General features: G+C 43.3%; 1 protein-coding gene across 2 annotated transcripts in view; it reads left to right on the top strand.

The window, feature by feature from the left end:
• Positions 1-17,309, top strand: part of Tmem185a (transmembrane protein 185A) — a 39,550-nt gene extending 22,241 nt beyond the window's left edge. For both annotated transcript variants that reach the window (XM_013025994.1, XM_013025995.1), the window contains 5 exons: positions 1,735-1,942; positions 11,487-11,570; positions 13,862-14,038; positions 14,527-14,650; positions 15,683-17,309. In XM_013025994.1, the coding sequence (XP_012881448.1) occupies positions 1,735-1,942; positions 11,487-11,570; positions 13,862-14,038; positions 14,527-14,650; positions 15,683-15,927 (838 nt within the window). In that variant the 3' untranslated portion in view covers positions 15,928-17,309. The remainder of the gene's footprint in view (positions 1-1,734; positions 1,943-11,486; positions 11,571-13,861; positions 14,039-14,526; positions 14,651-15,682) is intronic.
• The last annotated feature ends 3,822 nt before the right edge of the window (positions 17,310-21,131 follow it).

Raw genomic sequence — 21,131 nt, forward strand, 5'->3', positions numbered from 1 at the left:
TGCGGAAAATTAAGAACCAGCTGCAGACACAGAAGGCAGCGCTTTGAGAAACAAGGCAGAGGGTTCAGTGTTGCTGAACTCTATGGACGTCTTTCCCTTCTCTCCTCAAGGGATAAACTACATGACAGCAGGGTGCGGACGACTGCAAAATGGGCTTTTCTAAACCTTTACCATTAAGATAAGGAGTGAAGCAGTGCCCAGTAGGCCAGTGGGCAGGATAGGGGGAGGTTCATGAGGCTGCTCATATGGGAAGAGTGTAGAAGTTGGAGGACCACCTCAACTTTTAAAATTTTTCATTTATTGTAAACACATTATTAAAAATAGAAATTGCTATTCAATGAACCTAGGGACTTTAAATACCTACACAAAGAGACTTAATAGTTAAGGACCGTTCATACATAGATAGTGATTGAAATTCTTAGATTATTTTTCCTGAAAGATGGTTTGCCTGTATAGAAGTACTTCTTTTCTTTTTGTGTTTGTTCCTCAATAAGTATTAATATGTTAGTTTCCATCGATTGATATTTAAAAGCTATTTTATCTGTTTCTCTGTTGATTCAAAATCTTTTCCCTTACTCAAGATGAGTAAGGAAAGGAACTATGTATTTGGTTAAATTAAGGAAGGTCCTATTAACTAGTAAAATGCTATTAGGTCCTCTGGGAATAACTTCTTTCTCGAGCTCATGTGGACTGACTATTCGAATGGTATTTCAGAAATGTTCATTTGTAATTTCAGTGAACATTGTAGGCCTTTATAGATTTGTAAATGTGTTATAAAGCAATGTTCTCATTTGTGGCCTTATTTTTAAGTTAATAGCCTATTAAGTTCCTGATGGTATTTAAACAGCAGTTATAACTAATTGTGTTGTACACAGTATTAACTCTTTTGTTCTTTGTCTTTCATCTGCAGGTTTTAATTCATCCTAATGAAATAAAGGAAATATTTTTAAAAACTATATATACATTTATATATATATATATATATTTACATTTTAAAGTCGGACCTTGCAGTGTCACTGTGCTTTATTGACTATATCCCATAGTCATACCTAAAGCTAGCAATTATTACAGCATTGCATGAAATGTGATTTATATGGTTTTGAATTTATTGTGATATGAACATCATGAGATTTAAGAGATATTTATTGGATTGTAACAATAGAGACAGTATTTCTTGTGCCAGCACTTGGCTTGCATTTATTTCTTCTTATATACTGTTTTTTTGATGATTGAATGACATGGACGTTGGGCTAGGCATGGTAGTTCATGCCTGTAATCCCATCTACTTTTGAGAGAGATTGGTAGGATTATGGTTTTGAGACCACTCTGGGCCTAAAGTTAGTGATACTCCCATCTCAACCAATTAGACAGATGTGGTGGCATGTCTATAGTTCCAGCTATGTAAGAGTACAGTTTGAGGCTTGCCCAGAGCACAAACATGAAACCTTATCCAGAGAAATAACACAGAAAAGGGCTGGGGGCATGGTTCAAGAGATAGAGGCATGAAACCCTAAATTGAAACCACAATGTCAGAGAGAGATAAGGGAGTGTGATGGAAGAAGACTGCCTGTTAAAGATTAGGTGAAGGTAGCTTTCTACCTCATTTTCTTCTGTTTCTTGTTAAATTTCCAAGTAAAATTCAAAGTGCCAACTTGAATTGGTATTATTGTGGATTGCTTGTTTACAGCGGAAGGTCTGAACTAAAGATGTTTTCATTCTTCTGTCACTCTTTAGAGCAGAAGGAGAAACATGTGTGGAGTTTAAAGCCATGCTAATTGCTGTGGGCATCCATTTGCTGCTGCTGATGTTTGAAGTCTTGGTCTGTGACAGAATTGAGAGAGGAAGCCATTTCTGGCTTCTGGTCTTCATGCCACTCTTCTTTGTTTCCCCTGTGTCTGTTGCTGCTTGTGTCTGGGGCTTTCGACATGACAGGTCACTAGAGGTGAGAATTGGTGTCTTTAAGGATGTTCTGTAAATAGTGAATTTTTTTTTTGTCAGTCGTGGGACTTGAACTTTAGGCCTGGGCACTGTCCCTCAGCTCTTCAGCTCAAGGTGAGCGCTCTACCACTTGAGCCACAGCACCATTTCTGGTTTTCTGGTGGTTTATTGGAGATAAGAGTCTCATGGACTTTCTTGCCCACGCTGGCTTTGAACCGTGATCCTCAGATCTCAGCCTCCTGAGTAGCTAAGATTACAGGCGTGAGCCACTGGCGCCCAGCCTAAACAGTGATTTTAATGTCGTTTTCTTGCATTTTGTTAGGAACAGATTGATCTTTAACCCTAGCTCATGCTATATAAGGAAACAAATGACAATAGAATAAATGGTTCTCTTTCTTGATTTTCTCCCTAGGACATCAGCCTTCTTTTAGCTTCTGTCTTTCCAGTCCACCTATATCCATCAAGCTTCTCCAGAAAAAAAGAATCAATAGGATAGGTAGGCATGTAGATGTAAAAACAAAACAAAACTGTTAAGGAACTGACTCTCATGGTTATGGGGCTAGTAAGTCTGAGATGTGTCAAACAGGCAGATAAGCTGCAGAGTCAGCAGGAGTTGATGCAGCAATTCTGATGTTAAATATCTTCCTCACCAAGGAACCTTATTAGTCTTTGCACTTAGATCATTCAACTGATTGAACGAAGCCCACCCACGCCACTTTTTCAAGGGTAATTTCCTTTGTATAAAGCCAGTCCCTTCACAGCAGGATGTACCTTACTGTTCCATTAAATAACTAGGTATTATACTTAGTCAAATGGATATATAAAACTAACTCAGCTGGGCACTAGTGGTTAACACCTATAATCCTAGCTACTCAGGAAGCTGAGATATGAGGATCACAGTTCTAAGCCAGCCTAGGCAGGAAGGTCCGTGAGACTCTTATCTCCAATTAATCACAGAAAAAAAAAGCTTGAAATGGCGCTGTGGCTCAAGTGGTAGGGCACAATCCTTGAGCAAAAGGAGCTCAGCAGCCAGGCCCAGAGTTCAAGCACTAGGACCAGCAAAACCAAAAAAAAAAAAAGACAAAATTAACTAACTGTCACCATCACACACCCCATGATCTGGCTCCACATCTGTTCTTGGTGGTCTTATGCTAATGTGCCATTTCTTCAGTATTTATTGTGTATTTATTCTATGCCATACACTCTTTTGCCTAAGAATAGGGGCTACACAGATGAATTCAATTTCAGGACTAGTAATAGTAGTAGTGAAAATAATTGTGGGTAGTATTTATTGTCTTCTTACTTTGTGGAGAGGCAGTTCACATGGAGCAGTACCTTATTCAGTGTTCTCAGCAACCATGTGAGTCAGGCACAGCTTTTTTCCAGAAAAGATAATTGGTTCATTAAGTCTCCCTGCCTCCAAAGCCTGTGTATTTTACAGCATGTAAGATAAGGGCCCACAGCTGTGTGGTAATGGGTTAAGAGAAGAACTAGAAGCATAGTCCCCTTTGTCTGTGGTTTTGCTTTCCATGCTTTCAGTTACCTGGACAACTGCTGTCTGAAAAGACACCGTACAGTGCAGTGAGATGTTTGGGGAGAGAGATAGAGACCACATTCACATCACTTTTTTTGGGGGGGTCCGGTCGTGGGGCCTGAACTCTAGGCCTGGGCGCTGTCCCTCAGCTCTTCAGCTCAAGGCTAGCACTCTACCACTTGAGCCACAGCACCACTTCCAGCCTTTTCTGCTTATGTGGTGCTGAGGAATCAAACCCAGGGTCTCATGCATGCAAGGCAAGCGCTCTACCACTGAGCCACCTTCCCAGCCCCTCACATCACTTTTGTTACAGTATATTGTTACAGTTGTTATATTTTATGATTGCTGTCACTAATTCCTCCCTTGCCTAATTTATAAATTCAATTTTATCATTGGTGGGTATGGACTGGGCAAAAATAGTACTTAAAAGATTGGGAGTTCATCCTGTAGGAGTCTTGGAGCATATCCCCTGTGGATAAGTAGGGGTGACTATTGATGCCTTGTTCTAAATCATATAGAGCAGAGTAGAGGAAGGAGAATGCTTGCTGTTGGACTGGAAGGGACTTAGGAGTTGAGAGTGAGCCATGACCCCAGGTGCAGTTTTGAAAGGAAGGTGCCCAAAGAGAGGAAGAGTGGTGGAGCAAGGCCCTGTGAGTTGGAGGGAATCGGACCCAGAGCAACAGGTAAGGTTTGCCTCTGAATGAGGCCGGGAGGACTACACCTCTGGACCTGATGGAAAGCCATGTTGTAGGTGTGTTTGGTGGGTCAGGAGAATATAGAGGAATGTACCTCTTGTCTGTCTGCAGTTCCCTGATCCTTCACAAGTCCAGGTACATTTCTGCCCTGCTCTCCTGTAGCTGCTGCCACATGTTGGTGATGAAATTCACATGATGCATGGACTGAGCCCCAAGTTTATGGTCACCAGCTGCAGCCAGACTACATATTAACCGTATTAACTATAGCTTGCTGGCCCCCAAGGGATGAAAACAGGTTTGAAGATTGGCGTGAAGAAAATCTTACTTTTTTATGAATGAGAAACCCAGGTAGATATACTGTTTATTACTTACAAAATATTGGGAGTATCAAATTTTCACGAGAAGCATGATTAGGAAACAGAAGTGTCTCTTACCTTCCTGGGTTTATAATGGGAGCAAGTTTTAGTAGCCCTGAGCTGATGCTCCTTGGGCTGGTTCAGCTCCGTACCCTCATCTATTATACTGACAGCTCCCCACTTTCTAGAGCCATTTGCCTCCTCTGCCTCTATTCGTCTTTTCTTGTTCTTTACCTTCCTCTTTGGGGACCTGTGAGAATGAGCATTTGGTGAGGAACTTAGTCACAATCACTGCACCAAGTTTACTGCCTCTCATCTGCAAAATAAAAGAAAGCAGGAACAGTGAGTCCCTTTCCAGCCTTTGATCAGAAGTCATGCTGTCTCCCTGCTCATCGGTGGACTTCCCACTACCTGGCATACTTGCCGTGGGCCACGTATTCAGCAGGCTGCTCTGAAGCTCTGGTCACTGCTGAGCATTTCCTGACACCAGAGGCACTGCCTTCACGTCTCTTAATGTGAAGCCTATGATGGTTAATTTTCCTTATTGACCTCTATGGAAAGCACTGAGATCAGGCCATGTCTGTGAGGATTTTACCAGACACATAGGCTGGGACCTAGATGGAATTAAAAGGAAGGAGAAAGCCAGAGAGCACGGGTATTCTGTCTCTTCTCTTCTGTGTCTTCTCTCCAGTTTTCCTTCTTTTCCCTCTCTGTTTCTCCCTTTCCTTCCTCTTATTTCCTCCTGCTCTTCTTCCACACTTCTGAACTTCCTCTCACTTTCCCTTCTCTTCTTACCTCTACCTCTTCTCCTCTCCCTTCATCCCTTCTCCTCTCCTTCCCTCTCCTTCTCATCTCTCTCTCCTCTCCCCTTTTCCCTCTTCCCTTTCTCCTCTCCTCTCCCTTCTCATACTCTCCCCTGTTATCCCTCTCATCTACCCTCTTTCCCCCTCTTCAGTCTCCTCTGTTCTTCTAGCCTCACCTCCTGTCCTTGTCCTCCCCATCCCCCTTCCCCTTTCTTCACTTCCTCACCCTGTCCTTCATCTTCTTGCTTTTCCTCTCCCTCTTCTCCCTGCTCTCCTCTCCCGTATCTCCTCACCCCTCCTCTCTCTCTTCACTCTTTTTCCTCTCACCATTCCCCTCTCCTCTCTGTCTCTCCTCTACTTCCCTTCTTCTCTACGTTCCTCTTCTCTTATGTCCCCTCTTCCTTTCTTGTCCCCCTTCATGCATCCTCTCCCTGTCCCTTTCTCCCCTCCCTTCTCTTCCTCTCTTCCTCATTCCTGCCCCCCACCCTGTCCCTTTGCTCTCGCTGTTCCTTCCTTTGCTTTCCCTGTATTTTTCTCTCCTCCTTTTCTCCTCCCTCTCCTGTCCATCTACTCTCTCCTGTCTTTTATCCTCTCTTTTGCTCTCTTCTACATTCTTCTTTCCTCTTTTCTCCTCTCCAACCCTTTTGCTCTAGATCTTGTTCCTTCTCTCCTCTCCTCCCTCATCCTCTTCTTCTGGTCCCTGTGTCTCCTCCCCTCTCCTCTTCCCTGTACTCTCCTTTCTTCCTCTGTACTTGATCTCTCTTTTCCTCTCCTTTCCTCTCTTCTTCTTGTTCCTCTCTTCCCCTCTCCACTTTTTTTCTCTCCTCTCTCTCCTCTCTCCTCTCCCTAGCCTCTCCAAGTTCTTTCATCACCCTGTCCAATTTCATTTCCTCTCCTCTTTATCTCCTCTGTTCCATCCTTTCTCCTTTCCTCTCTACTTTTTCCTGTCCTTTCCTCTCCCCCTCCTCTCCACCTCCTCTTCTCTTTTCTTGTCTCTCCTCCCTCCTCTCCCTTCTCTCCTTCTCTGTCTCCTCTCTTTTCCTCTCCTTTGTCCTCTCCCCCCTCCTCTTTTACATTCCCCCCTCCTGTTCTCCATCTCCATCTTCTCTCACTTTCCCCTGTCTGCTTCCTGGCCACAGTGGTAAGAGCTGATTGCTCCGCGAGGCCTTCCTCACCATGATAGACTGCAACCTCTGAAAAGATAAACCAAAATAAATCTTTTTCTTCCTACGTTGTTTCATAAGGTGTGTCTCAGCAGCAAAAAGTCTGAATCACACAGAGCCTTTGTCTCCCTTGGTCTTGTACTCCTTCGTGAGTTCCTCTTCCTTTGCTTCCTTACAAGGGGCCCTTTCTCAGCATTTTGTTTCTCAGTATCTTTACTGACTGCTTGTACTTGATCTTATTGGCACTTCCATGCACCTCAGGTGCTGTTGCCCTAAATTCTCATTCCTAATCTCCCATTTCTGTACTAGTCACATTTGCCTCCTCATCCAGCTCCCCCCCCCCAGTCCATCCTTCTTCCAGGTTAAAGACACCTAAGCATACATGCATGCCTTTTCACTTTGTGCCAGTATTGCCTAGCATGTTGTTTCTACTAGTTTAGCAAATTAAGTAAAAGTAAGTTTTAAAAATCATCCAAAAAGCCAAGCTAGCTGGATGTTGGTAGCTCACGCTTACAATTCTAGCTACTGAGGAGGTTGAGATCTGAGGATTGTGGTTCACTGCCAGCCTGGGCAGGAAAAGTCTATAAGACTATTATCTCCAGTTAACCACAGAAAGCCACAAGTGGAATTGTGATTGTAGTGGCAGAGAGATTTCTTTGAGCAGAAAAGCTTAGGACCAGTGCCCAGGCCCTGAGTTCAAGCCCTACAACTCACAACAACAAGAAAAGCCAGTCATGGGTGGCTTGTAGATATAATCCTATTTGGGAAACTGAGATCTGAGGGTAGTGGTTTGAACCCTGCCTGTGCAAAAAAGTCTGTGAGACACTTATCTTCAGTTAATCAGCTAGAGATGTGGCTCAAATGGTAGATTGACAGCCTTGAGTAGAATCCTAAGAGATAATGCCCAGGCCCTGAGGCCTTTGTAGCAGTGCGCACGTGCGGGCGCACGCAAGCGCGCGCGCGTGCGCGCGCACACACACACACACACACAAACAGCCTTACATCAACAAAAAAACCCACAGAAATCAGAAATGTTCTAGGTGGATACATTTGCTCTAACATTGTTCAGTGAAGGAAGGAAGTATGTTACTTGACATTCTAGGTAAGAAAGTTTTGGTGTAACAAGTGTTCTATATTTTGTAAGACACTTAACCTTGACCCTTTTGTGTTGAAGTTAAATGCCGGTTGTAAGCTTTGGTGAAAGGAGACTGCCATGTGGTTCAGGCAGAAGAGAGTTTATTGGGAGAACCACACTGCCAGCCTGCAGCAAATGTAGATGTGTGTGTGTGAAGGGCAGGAACTAATGGCAAAGAGATATTATGTAGGGAAAGGTAAAGAGGAGGTAAGGCTGCATGAGATGTGGAAGTGACCTCAGGATGAGAAAGTGACCTCAGAGGATTAGGAAGTGACCTTAGTGAATGAGGAAGTGACCTCAGTAGATGAGGAAGTGACCTCAACCTAGGGTCCTTTTGTTGACTTACAGTCAGGTGATTAACAGTTGCAGGTGATCACCAGTTTGGGATAGGTGATTTCTGGTAAGGCTATGTGCTGTCCTTCACAAAGGGGAGGAGGGATGACCTAACACCAGTACTATGCCCCAGGCCTTTGGGACATGTAAAAGTAATTTTACACTAAAAACTAATTTTCCTACTAACTCCACCACCTCTTGAAAGACCCTAGTCCCCTAGGATACTTTCGTCAATGGGAGGGCACCTCAGAAACTCACACTCCAGGCCCAGAGATGCAACAAGCAAGAGGAGTTTATTTGGAGTTTGCGCAAACGGACTCTCTGCCTCTGGAAGGGAGAGAGCCCCGAGCAGCACTTACAAGCCTTTTTAAAGGCAAAAACCACAAGATTAATGCATAACACAAAGCATCCCATGATTGGTCCATTTAAAGGTCACCATATACACCAACAATCACTTTGCCATGCGGGAAATTTTGTAACACTCTTTGTAAAATGACTGGTGCGGAGGGACTCAAGGGGGGGGGTGGTTACTTTGGACAATAAGAGTTAGGGGAGTTCACATAGTTACAGACTTGTGATTGGTTGACATATGGCCTAGTTTGCTGGTCCTGCCAGGTGGTCCTTATCTCAAGGTCCTGTCTGGGGAATTTCTAAATGGGATCTGAGGAACACGTACTGTCTGTTCTTTATCTAAGACCACTGACCTTGTCCTGGGGCCGACATCTGGGCTCTGAGACTTTACCCAATTCCTTTTTTCCAGGGAGGGGGTTGGTGTTAGCGCAAGCAAGTTTACAAAAGCAAAATCAGCAGTTAGCAATTGTAAAATGTAACTCTAATTTTTAATTTTTCACTCTGATCAGTGCTATCAGGCTAAGGAACACTGATAGGCTTATTTATAAACTGTTTTGGACAGGAACTGAGAGACAGGTTTAAGAAGCCTATGAAAATATGTAACTTTGGGTTTTTTTTAGAGAGGGAAAGTAAGTACCAGAGGAGGCTCTGTGTTAGGCATGACTTCCACAAAGTGAACCTTTCATATATTCACACTTTCGTCATTCCCACCTACAAGAAGCAACAGTAGGCCTGAGTTGAGCTCCTTGTTGACTTTTCTGACATTAAACAGGAGAATATACAGTGACAGGGATGTAACATGGGCAGCTGAGATGTGCCTGATGAGCTGATTGTAGTAAGAAGGAAGTGTGGGATCTGGTCAAAAGGAGTTTTCACATCGAGAGGACAGATCAAAGCCCATGTCCTGAGCTTTCAAAATGTGCCAAAGGTACTGTAGGCACTATAGTGAACTCAGGACACCAAGGGTAGTGGCCACTTAGAAGAAAACTGACGCTTAACATCTGTCAAGGCATCATACAGACTTATAGCCTAAAATAGTGTGTTAGGTCATACTCCAGTCTTTTCCAAGAAGATAGACTATTACAATTCAGGGTTCTCAGCAAGTGCTGTGATATAAACCTAGTGTTGAGGGGAAATGTGGATGAAGAACACATAATAAGTGTAGATGTGTCTTATTTAAATAATTGTAGGGTTTGGGGAATTGCATAGTACATAACAGGTACATGGATCCCATCTCTAATTGTAGGTTTTAAAGAATGACATAGGATGGGAATATTATATTTACAACTAATTTCTTAAATCAGTGGAATTAGCTATTAGGCATTTCTTTTGACCTAGAGATCAGAACTAATGACTCATGAATTGCACTGTGGATGGAGAACTTTGGAGTAATCTCTGAGCCAAGTCATACATTTCCACTCTGTGGATAAGGACAGGTACTGTCACCAGAAGGAAGAGTGCCCTGAATGCCTTTGAGAACAAAGGACCATCTAGAACTAGGGACCGACTGGACATGGGAAATGGATTATGGGAGGAGAATGGTGATATAGGGGCTATCTTAAGCAGTCAGGGCTACAGAGTACGCAGGGGATTCAAAAGAAGTTTGGGTGGCAAAATGGATCAAATTTGGACTGAATATGAGCGTGCAAGGAATACAATAGGAGGTGCTTCCTAGGTTTGTTGTTTGGGGAATCCAGCTACTATAGTGCCTTATGGAGATTGAAAGGAGAGGGGCAGGGTACCGAGGATAACAAGCTCAACTGGTGACTGACAACATTTAAGATACCACTGAGAGCCAACTATCACTTTAATAGCTGCATCTGTCACTGAGACATTTTTGAGAACGGACCACTAGGTACCCAGGTAAGCCAGAGTGAAGCTAAAACTCCTCCCCAATACCAAGGGTGTGATGAGTGAGTGTGTGTGTGTGTGTGTGTGTGTGTGTGTGTGTGTGTGTTTCTATTGGGAATTGAGTTTTAGGTGCTGGGATGCATTGCCATTCAATGAGGGGAAAAAAAAACCTCAAGAAAGACTTGTCAGAGCACTTGTAGGATGTGGACATTTGTGTGTGTGTATGTGTGTGTGTGTGTGTGTGTGTGTGTGTGTGTGTGTGTGTGTGTGTGTGTGTGTGTGCTACCCTGGAGCTTGAACCCAGGGCTTGGGCATTTGCCTTGAACTTTTTTGCTAAAGGCTAGCACTCTACTACTTGGGCCACAACTCCATTTCTGGCCTTTTTTTCATAGTTAATTGGAGATAATAGTCTCATGGGCTTTCCTACCCAGGTTGGCTTCAAACCTCAATCCTTAGATTCCCAGCTTCCTGAGTAGCTTGGATTACAGGCGTGAGCCAGCTGTGTCCAGCTTGTGGTGGGACTTTTGAACCTCCAAAAACAGGATAACAAAAAGGAAGCAATCGTTCACCAAGGTGAATGCTGCAAAGATACCTAGGAAACTGCAAGTGGAAATTGTCTGTTGTTTCCTGTTATTGGAGATGTTAATGAAGGCAGTTTCTTACTGGGATGGTCATAGGTGAGGTTTAGAGTGGCAGCTGAGTCAATAGGGACTCACCTAGCCATTTCTGTCTCACAGAGCTGGAAGACAGCAGATAAGGGGCTAAGCCAAAAGAAGGGTATAGAATCATGAAAGAGTAGGCTTATTTGGGCTTGGTTATTTTTTTTCAAATGGTAAATAGATAACATGTTTCTGGTTGGTAAGGGTTGATGTTCTGGATGGCTAGATGTAACCTGTGGAGAAGAAGGGATAGGATATATAGGATATAGGGCCAAGTCCTGGGTCCAAGAGAAAGGAAATGCAAGGGTGGTTACAAACAGAGATGACAGAGAGAGAGAGAGAGAGAGAGAGAGAGGTGACAGAAGGTGGGGTATTTACTGCCACTCTTTTCCATATACCTGGAAACAAGGTCATCGTTGTGGGTCAGTAGTGATCAAACCTCTAGTGGCAAAAGGAGCAGGGCACCAGCTGGGCAGAAGGATGAGACGGAAGGCCAGCACACTTGTTATCAAAGAGCTGCTGTGCTCATGTAGTGCTCCAAATCAGGAGTTTCCAGTGTAACATAGTCTGAGTTTTATTATATTAAAATTTGCCATGCCTGGTAATGTGTAACCAAAACTGCAGAAGTAATATCTTTTATGATAACTGATTCTTCTCTTTATTTTTAGTTAGAAATCCTGTGTTCTGTCAACATTCTCCAGTTTATATTCATTGCCTTAAGACTGGACAAGATCATCCACTGGCCCTGGCTTGTATGTAACTTTTTAAGTCCTTAAGTAACATTTTAAAATAGAAAAGTAACGTATTTGTTATAGAAAACTTGGAAATGACAGGCAAACATAAGTAATAGACCAATAATCACCAGTTATCCCACCACTGGGAAATAACATGCTTAGTGTTTACCTAGTGTTTAGTTTATTCCTTTCCTGTGTACTAATAGTTGGGATTATGTTGCATGTAAAATTTTGTATTCTGCTATTTTGTTTTAGCATACCATAAGCATTTGCACATGTCAAGTAAATAAACAGCTTTCTGACTTTAGTGATGGAAAGTACTCCATTGAATTTATCAAACCATTCCCTTATTTCAGAATGTTTCAGATGTTGCTGCCAGTGTTTACAATTTTAGATTTTAAGTTTTCTGAATTTTAATTGATATATAGTAACTGTACATATTTAAGGGATCTGTTGTGAACTTCCTGTACATGTTACGATGTGTAATGGATCTGATCGAGTAATCGGATTGGAGTAATTGAAATCTCTGTTCCCTCAGATATTTATCATTTCTTTGTGTTGAAATGTTTAAAGTGTTCTCTGCAATTTTGAAATATTCAACAATTGTTGTTAACTATAGTTATTTTGGTGTTAAGTAAACTGAAGTTTTTTTAGTGTGTATTCCAGTACTGGGGCTTGAACTCAGGTTATCACACTATTGCTTAGCTTTTTCACTCAAGGCCAAGCACTCTCACTTGAAACACCCTTCCACTTCCATTGAGATCCTTAAATATATGTGTGTGTGTGCATATGTGTGTGACCATATGTATGTGTGTGTGTACTGCACTGACATGTTCCTTTTAAAAAAAACCCTGTATGTCTTTATGAAGTTACATTCTTGCTGGAATTGGGCTCATAAATCATGATTCAAGCCTAGCTTCAGTTAATGATTGTGGAGGTAGATGTCTGGAGGGAAGGATACAAAGATAAATCACAATTTGTACATTACAGGTTACAGTAGTATTTCAACTAGTAAATAGACAGACAGTGGGAACAGAGACAGAAGAGTTATAGTGCCCTCTGAGATATTAGGTTTTGCCAAGTGGTTTGGATTCTGTTTTCCTTGTTGTTTGTCATGTACTTTTGTACACCAAATATTCTCTATGCTAAATATAGTTTACTTTAAAAAAATACCTAAACTAGCTGGGCTCTGATGGCTCACACCTGTAATCCTAGCTACTCAGGAAGCTGAGATCTGAGGATTATGGTTCAAATCCAGTACAGGCAGAAAGTCCAGAAGACTCTTACAAATTACCAAAGAAAAAGCCAGAAGTGGAGCCATAAGTTAAGTTGGAGAGGGCGAGCCTTGAGCAAAAGAAGCTCAGAGACGGTGGAAAGGCCCTGAGTTGAAGTCCCAAGGGACTGCCAATAAAGAGATAAGTAAAAAAAAAAATACTATACACACAAAAAAGGGGAAATTTCTTACTGGGAAACCAGGAAAAAAAAATAAGGGAGTATAGGCTACCAAATTAAAGATATTTATCAATTCTGTCTACTGGCTTGGATAAAAGATTAATAATAAAAGTACTTGTTCAGGTCCCATCTTACATCTTCTGGGCTGTCAAGTTCAGAATTCATTGTATCATGACGTAGAGGAAATAAATCTAGTCAGAACCAACTTGTTGACATTATAGTAACCTCACAGGGCACCAAGGATCGTGGCTCCTTTGAGGAGAATGGATACCTCACATCTGTCAAGACAGCACAGACAGCACTCAACCAAAATAGTGTTTTTGTTTTGTCTTTTTGGGTCTGGTCGTGGGGCCTGAACTCTGGGCCTGGGCGCTGTCCCTCAGCTCTTCAGCTCAAGGCTAGCGCTCTACCACTTGAGCCACAACGCCACTTCCGGCTTTTTTCTTTTTGCTTATGTGGTGCTGAGGAATCGAACCCAGGGCCTCATGCATGCAAGACAGGCGCTCTATCACTGAGCCACTTTCCCAGCCCCAAAATCGTTTTTTTAAATTATTATATCATCCCCCCATTCTTTTATAAAACTTGCTCATTGTCCCTTAGACCAAGTGTTGAATGCGTGACCAAGAATAAGGCAATATATGTGAGTTGAGGGCTTTAGGATATGCAGAGGCCTTGGTTCAGATGCCAAGCTACCAGGTGAAGGAAGAGAGATTGTTGATAGGCCCTATGGTGGTTATTTTGCTTTTCATGTTGCTCTTATGGCAGCCGGCCTGTCTCTATGTATTCCTGACATCACAGTGGCACCCATGAGGCTGTGGTGGAATCTCTGACTCTTGTCTCTCTGTTCCTCCCTGCAGGTAGTGTGTGTCCCCCTGTGGATCCTCATGTCCTTTCTGTGCCTGGTGGTCCTCTATTACATTGTGTGGTCTGTCTTGTTCCTGCGCTCTATGGATGTGATTGCAGAACAGCGAAGGACACACATAACCATGGCACTGAGCTGGATGACCATTGTGGTGCCTCTTCTTACTTTTGAGGTAAGCGTTCTATGGGAAACCTCTTTGGCCTCTGCAGCCACCTGTTTCCTCTACCTTTGCCCTGTATACTTCAAATGGTAGCCGTCTAACCCTTGACATGTCAGTGGGTACCTGAGGACAGAAGGTCCAGAAGAAGGTCAACACAGTGAGAGCATAGTCTTTTTTCCCCAGTGGGAAGGAGACAGGTAAATAGGTAGACAGTGCACACTAGAATCAACACTGATGCTTCCTTAGAGAAAACCATAGGAGGAGTTTCTCATAAAACTAGTGATGAGCAATTTGCAAGCCAATGGACTTTGCTTGGTCCTGGGAAGGGAAATTCATCCAATTCTAACTGCCAGGATGGGTGGTTTTTGGCCATTTCCTGGGGTGACTTTCCCTCCTCAGAGACCTGCTGGGGGAGGAGCTGCCTACTGAGGCAGCTTGTGACTTTGTCTATTTTTAAGCGATGCGGCAACAGGACCTTGATGGTGTGTCTCTTTCTCTAGATTTTGCTGGTTCACAAGTTGGATGGCCACAATGCTTTCTCTTGTATTCCAATATTCGTTCCTCTGTGGCTCTCGCTGATCACACTGATGGCAACTACATTTGGACAGAAGGGAGGAAACCACTGTATGTACTCAGCTTCTCAGAAGTCCTTGGGTGGGGTGTGCAGATGAGTGTGCCTGAACTTTATGAGAGGATGAGGTCTGAGGGCCCCAGTTTACCATCTGGAATATCTTACACATGGATACACACCACAGCTAGCCTCCAGTGTATACTGTGATTGGAGAGTAGATGAAATGAGACAAGCCACCTGTCTGAGCTCCCATTTCCTCCTTTGCAAACTAAGTCTTCTGATCGTTTGTCCTAAGGCTTGGAAGGATGGATTAAAAAAAAATCTTAGCGTCCCCCAATTAGCCTACGTCCCATTTTGCCCTATCTCCTTTCTATAAGGAAGTCTTGCTAGCTGTTTTTAGCTGGAGCATACTACCTTTTCACTGGCACAATGTGGCATGCAGATTTGAGATGATCTTTGAAGAGGGCCCCTTCCTCACAAAGCTATGAACTGCACTAGATTGAAGTCAGAAAATTGATCTTCTGGCAACCTGGGGTTATGTCCTGGCCTAATCCAATTCCTTCCTCAGATTTGAGAGGGTAAGAGAAAGCTTTTGCTTAGATGCTACTCTTTATCATCCATGAGTCTAGTGTTGGGTGGGGAAGATTGGAGGAAGATTACACAGGCTAAGCATCATAGGTGTTCAGGAATTACTACAGCAAGTAGGGACTGTCGAACTTCATCATCAGCATGAGTTCCTAGAGGACCAGGTAAAACAGCTCTGCCGGCCCCATTCCATCCCACAGTAAGGGAATTTCTGAGTTAGGAGGCTTGGGGTAGGACCCAAGAATCCCCACCTTAACGGGGGTCTTGGGCTGCCATGTTGTCAGTCTGAGACTTAACCTTGAGAATCTGGGGGCTGGAAGTCCAAATTCTTCTCTTTATGGAGCATTTATTGAGCATTTATACGTTGGTCATTTATTTCTGAGGTATCTGGACAACGTGATACACTTCTCATTCAGGACAGGAGAGTAATGCACAAGCCAATCCTAAGACTTGAAAAGGAAAAAACAAAACAAAACAAAAAAAAAACTCTTGTTTTGCAGGGTGGTTTGGTATCCGCAAAGATTTCTGCCAGTTTCTGCTGGAAATTTTCCCATTTTTGAGAGAATATGGAAACATTTCCTATGATCTCCATCACGAAGATAATGAAGAAATGGAAGAAACCCCGGTACCAGAACCTCCTAAAATTGCTCCTATGTTTCGCAAGAAGGCCAGAGTGGTCATTACCCAGAGTCCTGGAAAGTACGTCCTCCCTCCTCCAAAATTAAATATTGAAATGCCAGACTAAAGGGCACTGGCGGGGCCGGAGCATGAGTGGACTGGGATGCACACTCCTCCATTCCTCTGCCTCTCCCCTCCCCAGATGCAGAATGGAGCTGGGCCTCCAGGGACTTCCATCTCATGCCTTGTTTGCATTCAGTGTCGATTGGCCACTCCGCACCATGGGACACAGAGGTGGCAGGGGACTAAGGGTATCCACAGATACGGATGCCAGGGTGTGTGAGGGAGGTTGGAGTCCACTTCCCTCCGTTTGCACATCTGAGGCATGTGCTCCTCCCCATGGGACCCACCTGGGGTGATGTCTGCTGTCCATTAGGCCCGCAGAGGAGCATCTGTGGACCAGGCAGGTTTTTTTTTTTTTAAAGAACTAAATTTCCCATCAAAGTGTTGGAAGATGTGCTTTCCATGGGGCTGCTACAGGTAGCCCAGTGGGAACTGTACCCAGGTGTGCATGCACCTGTGTTCAGACGGCGCAGCCATGCTTTTCCCTGCCTCTATGGTGGATGTTTCCCTATGGATATGCTGACAGTAGGCTTTCTTGGCCTCACCAGCAAGCCCTTCCCAATGGAGTCACTCCATGCCTGTATAGTATTTATACAAATATTTTAGCATTGTAATATACAGTGTTAAATCCTAGTTCTGTACAGCATATTCTGTTAAAGTATTTTTTTACAAGCTTGTGCTGGAAATGGACATGTTCGGCCACAAAAGTGGAAGCAGATGGCATGCCTGCCTCACCACAGATGGGTGCCGCACCCCCACGGGACATCGCCATTAATGCTCTGGAATGCATTCATGTGCATAGTAGCTGTTACTGCCAGCATAGCTGTGACAAGTTAGGAAAGATCTGTGCTGTCCCACTCCTCAGAAAAACTGGCTAGCAGAAACATAGAAAGTCCTTCCTGAGGCTCGGACACTGGAGCAAGTTGCTGACAGCAGAAATATCAAGGCCACTGAGTCCGGCCTCTGTTAAAGTCTGGCTTTGTGCCTGCCAGCAGCTGTGTCATTGCTGTCATCTGTCAGTGTGGTTTCTCCAGGCGCTGCTACTATAGCCAGCCTGGAACCCAGCCCGCAAGCATAGAAGCCCTCTGCTCAAATCAAGTAGGTCATTTTACAAAGGACATAAAGAGGAGCATAGGTACTACTGACCAGGAGATGAAGACAGGTTTTCACTTGATCAGTTAATTGTTCAGTGGCCTCAATCAGACATAACTAAAGTCCTCTCTTTCCCCGATCCCATCCCTGGTGTAGGACCCATCAAATCTGTTCTATTTCAGAGGAAAGGGGGGACTGAATGGCATAGACTTTCTTCCTTGGTGTGTAAAATATGTAGCTAAGTCCACTATTTTTGCCTCCTGTAGTTGTTCAATAAATTGGTTCCTCATTTTATATGTGCACTGTGAGTATCTTGTTTCATAGGTGTCCTGGGGAACTAGAATTGAGCTCAGCCAGCAGCAAGGGCAATTTCTTGGTGCTATAGGCAATCAAGGCTAGAAGGTGTTGTGGGTGAGTGGCCTTTGTGATGACTCTCTTCAAAGGACAGCAGGAAGGGTGCACAGAGAGGAAGACAAGCATCAGCACTCTACCATTGGCTGAGTATCAAGTAGGGAAAGTGGGGATGCTATAAAAAACTTTCACTGGCTGGGTAATACCACCCTGCCATTGTTAATGCTTCAGAGGCTTTGTAGATTTCTTTTGAGGATTTAGGGCCAGTCTGAAACTGAGAGTGCTTTTGGAGTACTGCTGATACCTTATGCAGCTGTGTCAACAACCATGGATTGCTTATTGCTGCAGACCAGCCATGTCAAGCTGTTGCTGAGGGAAGATGGTAGGAGATTGAGGAAAACACACACACACACACACACGCACACGCACGCACACACCTGAATATATCGGTGTCAGGTCATGTTTTGGTGGTTTTGAAATGACAGACACACACACACACACAGGTTTTGAAATGGCAGACACTCTCTCTCTCTCTCTCGCTCTCTCTCTCTCTCCACCTTGGAGAAAGCTGGGACCAGATGGGCTGTCAGCACCCAGAAGGCTGAAGGACTGAAAACAGTCCAGATTCTGGTTCAGCATATTTATTGACACAGAGTTTTTTCATAAAGGGAAGAGGCAAATCAGAATATTCAAAACAAGTTGCATTCAGCAGGTGCTGCAGCTTTAGCAATACAGGAAACAGAGGACCTGTGCTTAGAGATAGCTGAGCTCAATGTCTAGCTTGAAGGTTAAGATGAGAGAAAGATCCTTTTGCTGTGCCTTATACCGATCAGCTAGTGCCATTTCAAACCATGAGCAGGGGTGACAAGGCTCAGGACTGTTGCCCCAAGAACTCATATCTCTGCCCATGGACAGATGTAACCAGGCTCATGTCTCTGGCTCCCAACTTCTCCCCCTTTTTCTTTATCTAAAGCTGCTGTTGCTGTTCCAAATGAAGATGATGTTGGATCCTTAATCCAGTAATTCTTCTTCCAACTGCCTGTGTGAGGACTATAAGAACAAAATAAAGAAATATCATTGCAAGTCCAATCACAATTAGATACCATGCAGAGTGTTTTATAACATTAGGGGATTTAAAGCCTTTCAATTTTTGCAAAATCATGTCAGCTATTTGTGTGGGAGAAGACTCCTCTATATGAATCTTTTGTAACTGAATAATATCTTGGCAAAATTTCTGCAGATAAAAGGTAGTCTCTGAAGCTGACTGAATTCCTTGCAAATGAGCCTGTACTCATGTCCAATTCTACTGAGACTCACTATAATGAAAGCTTAGATTTTACCCCTTCATGGCAAAGAAGGTCTTGTTTACATTTTAGAGCATTCAATTCATTGCTTAAAACAAGTACTTATTATTCCAAAATGTTTAGTCTGCCATTAGCCCTCTAAGCAAAATCAACCTATGTCTCAAAGGTTGGAAACACATTATGAGCCAATAGGTTTATGGCATGGCTGGTGTGGATGCTATTTGCCAGGGTAACCGCAGAGGTGGCAAAAGAAGCTCTATGCATAACCAAGGACACTGCGCCAAAGACAGCAAGTGAGGCTACTCGCTTATGTCTAGCTAGTTGCGTATGGATCTCTTTAACAACTTGCAATATGGAGGGTTACTAAGGTTAATAGGAATCATAGCAAAAGGTGGCTGGTGTAAAATTTAAAAGTTCTGCCCTTTACGTATGCTAGAGAGGCCATTTGTCAAGTTACAATCTCCACAAGTCACATTCTACAATTGTCCATCCTGGGTGACAACAAGCAGCACCCAGGGATGGAATACACAGGCATAAATGCCTGTTTGATCTGCCTCTGCTCTATCATATTCTAATAAGGGCTATTGAGATTGGTTAAATCGATAACCATGAGAAGTTCCCATAAGTCCTGTTGCACGGGTCAATGGGAAGTCTAAGTACTGGTATTACCCAAATACCCATGATTGCTATATCTGCAGTATTGGAAGAGTTTGTTGACCATAATACTAAGGAATAGTTGCTGAATGTCTAGGGGAAGGCAAAAGGAAGTAAACAATCTCTCCAGGGAGGAGCAGTCCATGACTTATACTCAATCTCATGAGAAACACAGGCAGTTAAAGTGAGTCACCAAGAGGCATTGAATGCATCAGTAAAATTAACCCCCACAAACTGAATTATCTCATCCCTTTCATGCCCAGTAGACATCATCCAGCCTTGCCTTTTTATGTATTTCTTTTACCTCTGGACAGACTTAGGGGGTCCAAAGCAAAGAGAAGGACCAGAACTTAATCCTGAATAATTAAAGGATTTATATTTGGGTTGCACATGATGACTGGCTGTTCCCCCAGTCAACCTGGTATCATAAGTTGGTACAATAATCAAAGGAGCATGTCAAGTAGTGGGGTGAAGGACTGGAGGTGAAGGCAAATATATCCAATAAATCCCTTGATTCCCTGCAGGACTTACCTGAATAGTTCTCAATAGCAAAAGAGAGAAGAATATACCTTCCAGTGGTCCCCAAATCCTCTTCTGTGGCAAAGGTTCCCTCTATGGACTGTTGTTTTCTGTCCGTGCTGCACACTGCCTCCTCCATATTGTTCTGCTCCTTCTAGAAAAACACAAGATTACCCTCAACCCCACACTAACAACCTATGCTGTCCCATCCATTGTCCAGTATCCTTCCATAAGACCATAGGACCAGCATCCAGAGGCTTAATGTCCTAATAGTTTTCAGCTGCAGTCAAGCCTTCACTACAAATATTTTTTAAAAAATTTAAATGGCCCGGCGCTGGTGGCTCATGCCTGTAATCCTAGCTATTCAGAAGGATGAGATCTGAGGATCGTGGGTCAAAGCCAACCCAGGCAGGACAGTCCGTGAGACTCTTATCTCCAATAAAAAAAAGTGGCGCTGTGGCTCAAGTCATAGAGCGCTCGTCTTGAACTAAAGAACTAAGAGACAGTGCGCAGGCCCAGAGTTCAAGCCCCAGGACCGACAAAAATATAAAAGAGAAATTTAAGTGTAGAGCAACAAATGAAGGATCTTGGAAGGTGAAAAGACAATTCCTGCCCCAGCTCCCCCTTTTAGTTTTTCTATTTGAGGCTTTAGCATGCCATTACGTTCAACTGTTGTTGACCTTGGGGATTATAAGGAGTGCCTGTGGTATGAGCAATGCAAAAGCTAGAGCACAAATTAGCAAACTTTGTGGAAGGATAAGCAGGTCTGTTATCATTTTTTATATGGCAAGGGGCACCGAAGCATCCAAAAGATGAAAAATACCATGACTGGCAGTCTTTCCTATTTTGGGACAGGCAAAAATGAAACCTGAACAAGTGTGCTAACAAATACAAATTTTTGTTTTCCAAAGGAAGTGACATGAAGTTACATCCATTTGCCATATAGCATTAGGGCTGAGCCCTTCCAGATTGAAGCCATCTTGGGGAATAGACTGGTGAACAATGAATCAAGGGAATTTTTTTTAAAAAAAAACGATTTGCCTAGCTTTTTCTCAAGTGATCCAAAACTGTTTATGTAAAAGCAGCATTTTGATGAAAAAATGGAGTGATTTTGTTGAGCTCTTTGTGACTTACTGGAATTGATTACCCTGGCAACTGGGGAATCTACTTGTTTTTTCTTTTTAATTTTATTGTAAAGGTGATTTATATAAGGTTCAGCTGAAGGAGACCATCATGTGGTTCAGGCAGAAAGAGTTTATTGCAGGGAAAGCATCCTACTGGCCTACAC

The sequence above is a fragment of the Dipodomys ordii genome, unplaced genomic scaffold, assembly GCF_000151885.1.
Source record: "Dipodomys ordii isolate 6190 unplaced genomic scaffold, Dord_2.0 Scaffold89, whole genome shotgun sequence".
NCBI classification, from domain to species: Eukaryota; Metazoa; Chordata; class Mammalia; order Rodentia; family Heteromyidae; genus Dipodomys; species Dipodomys ordii.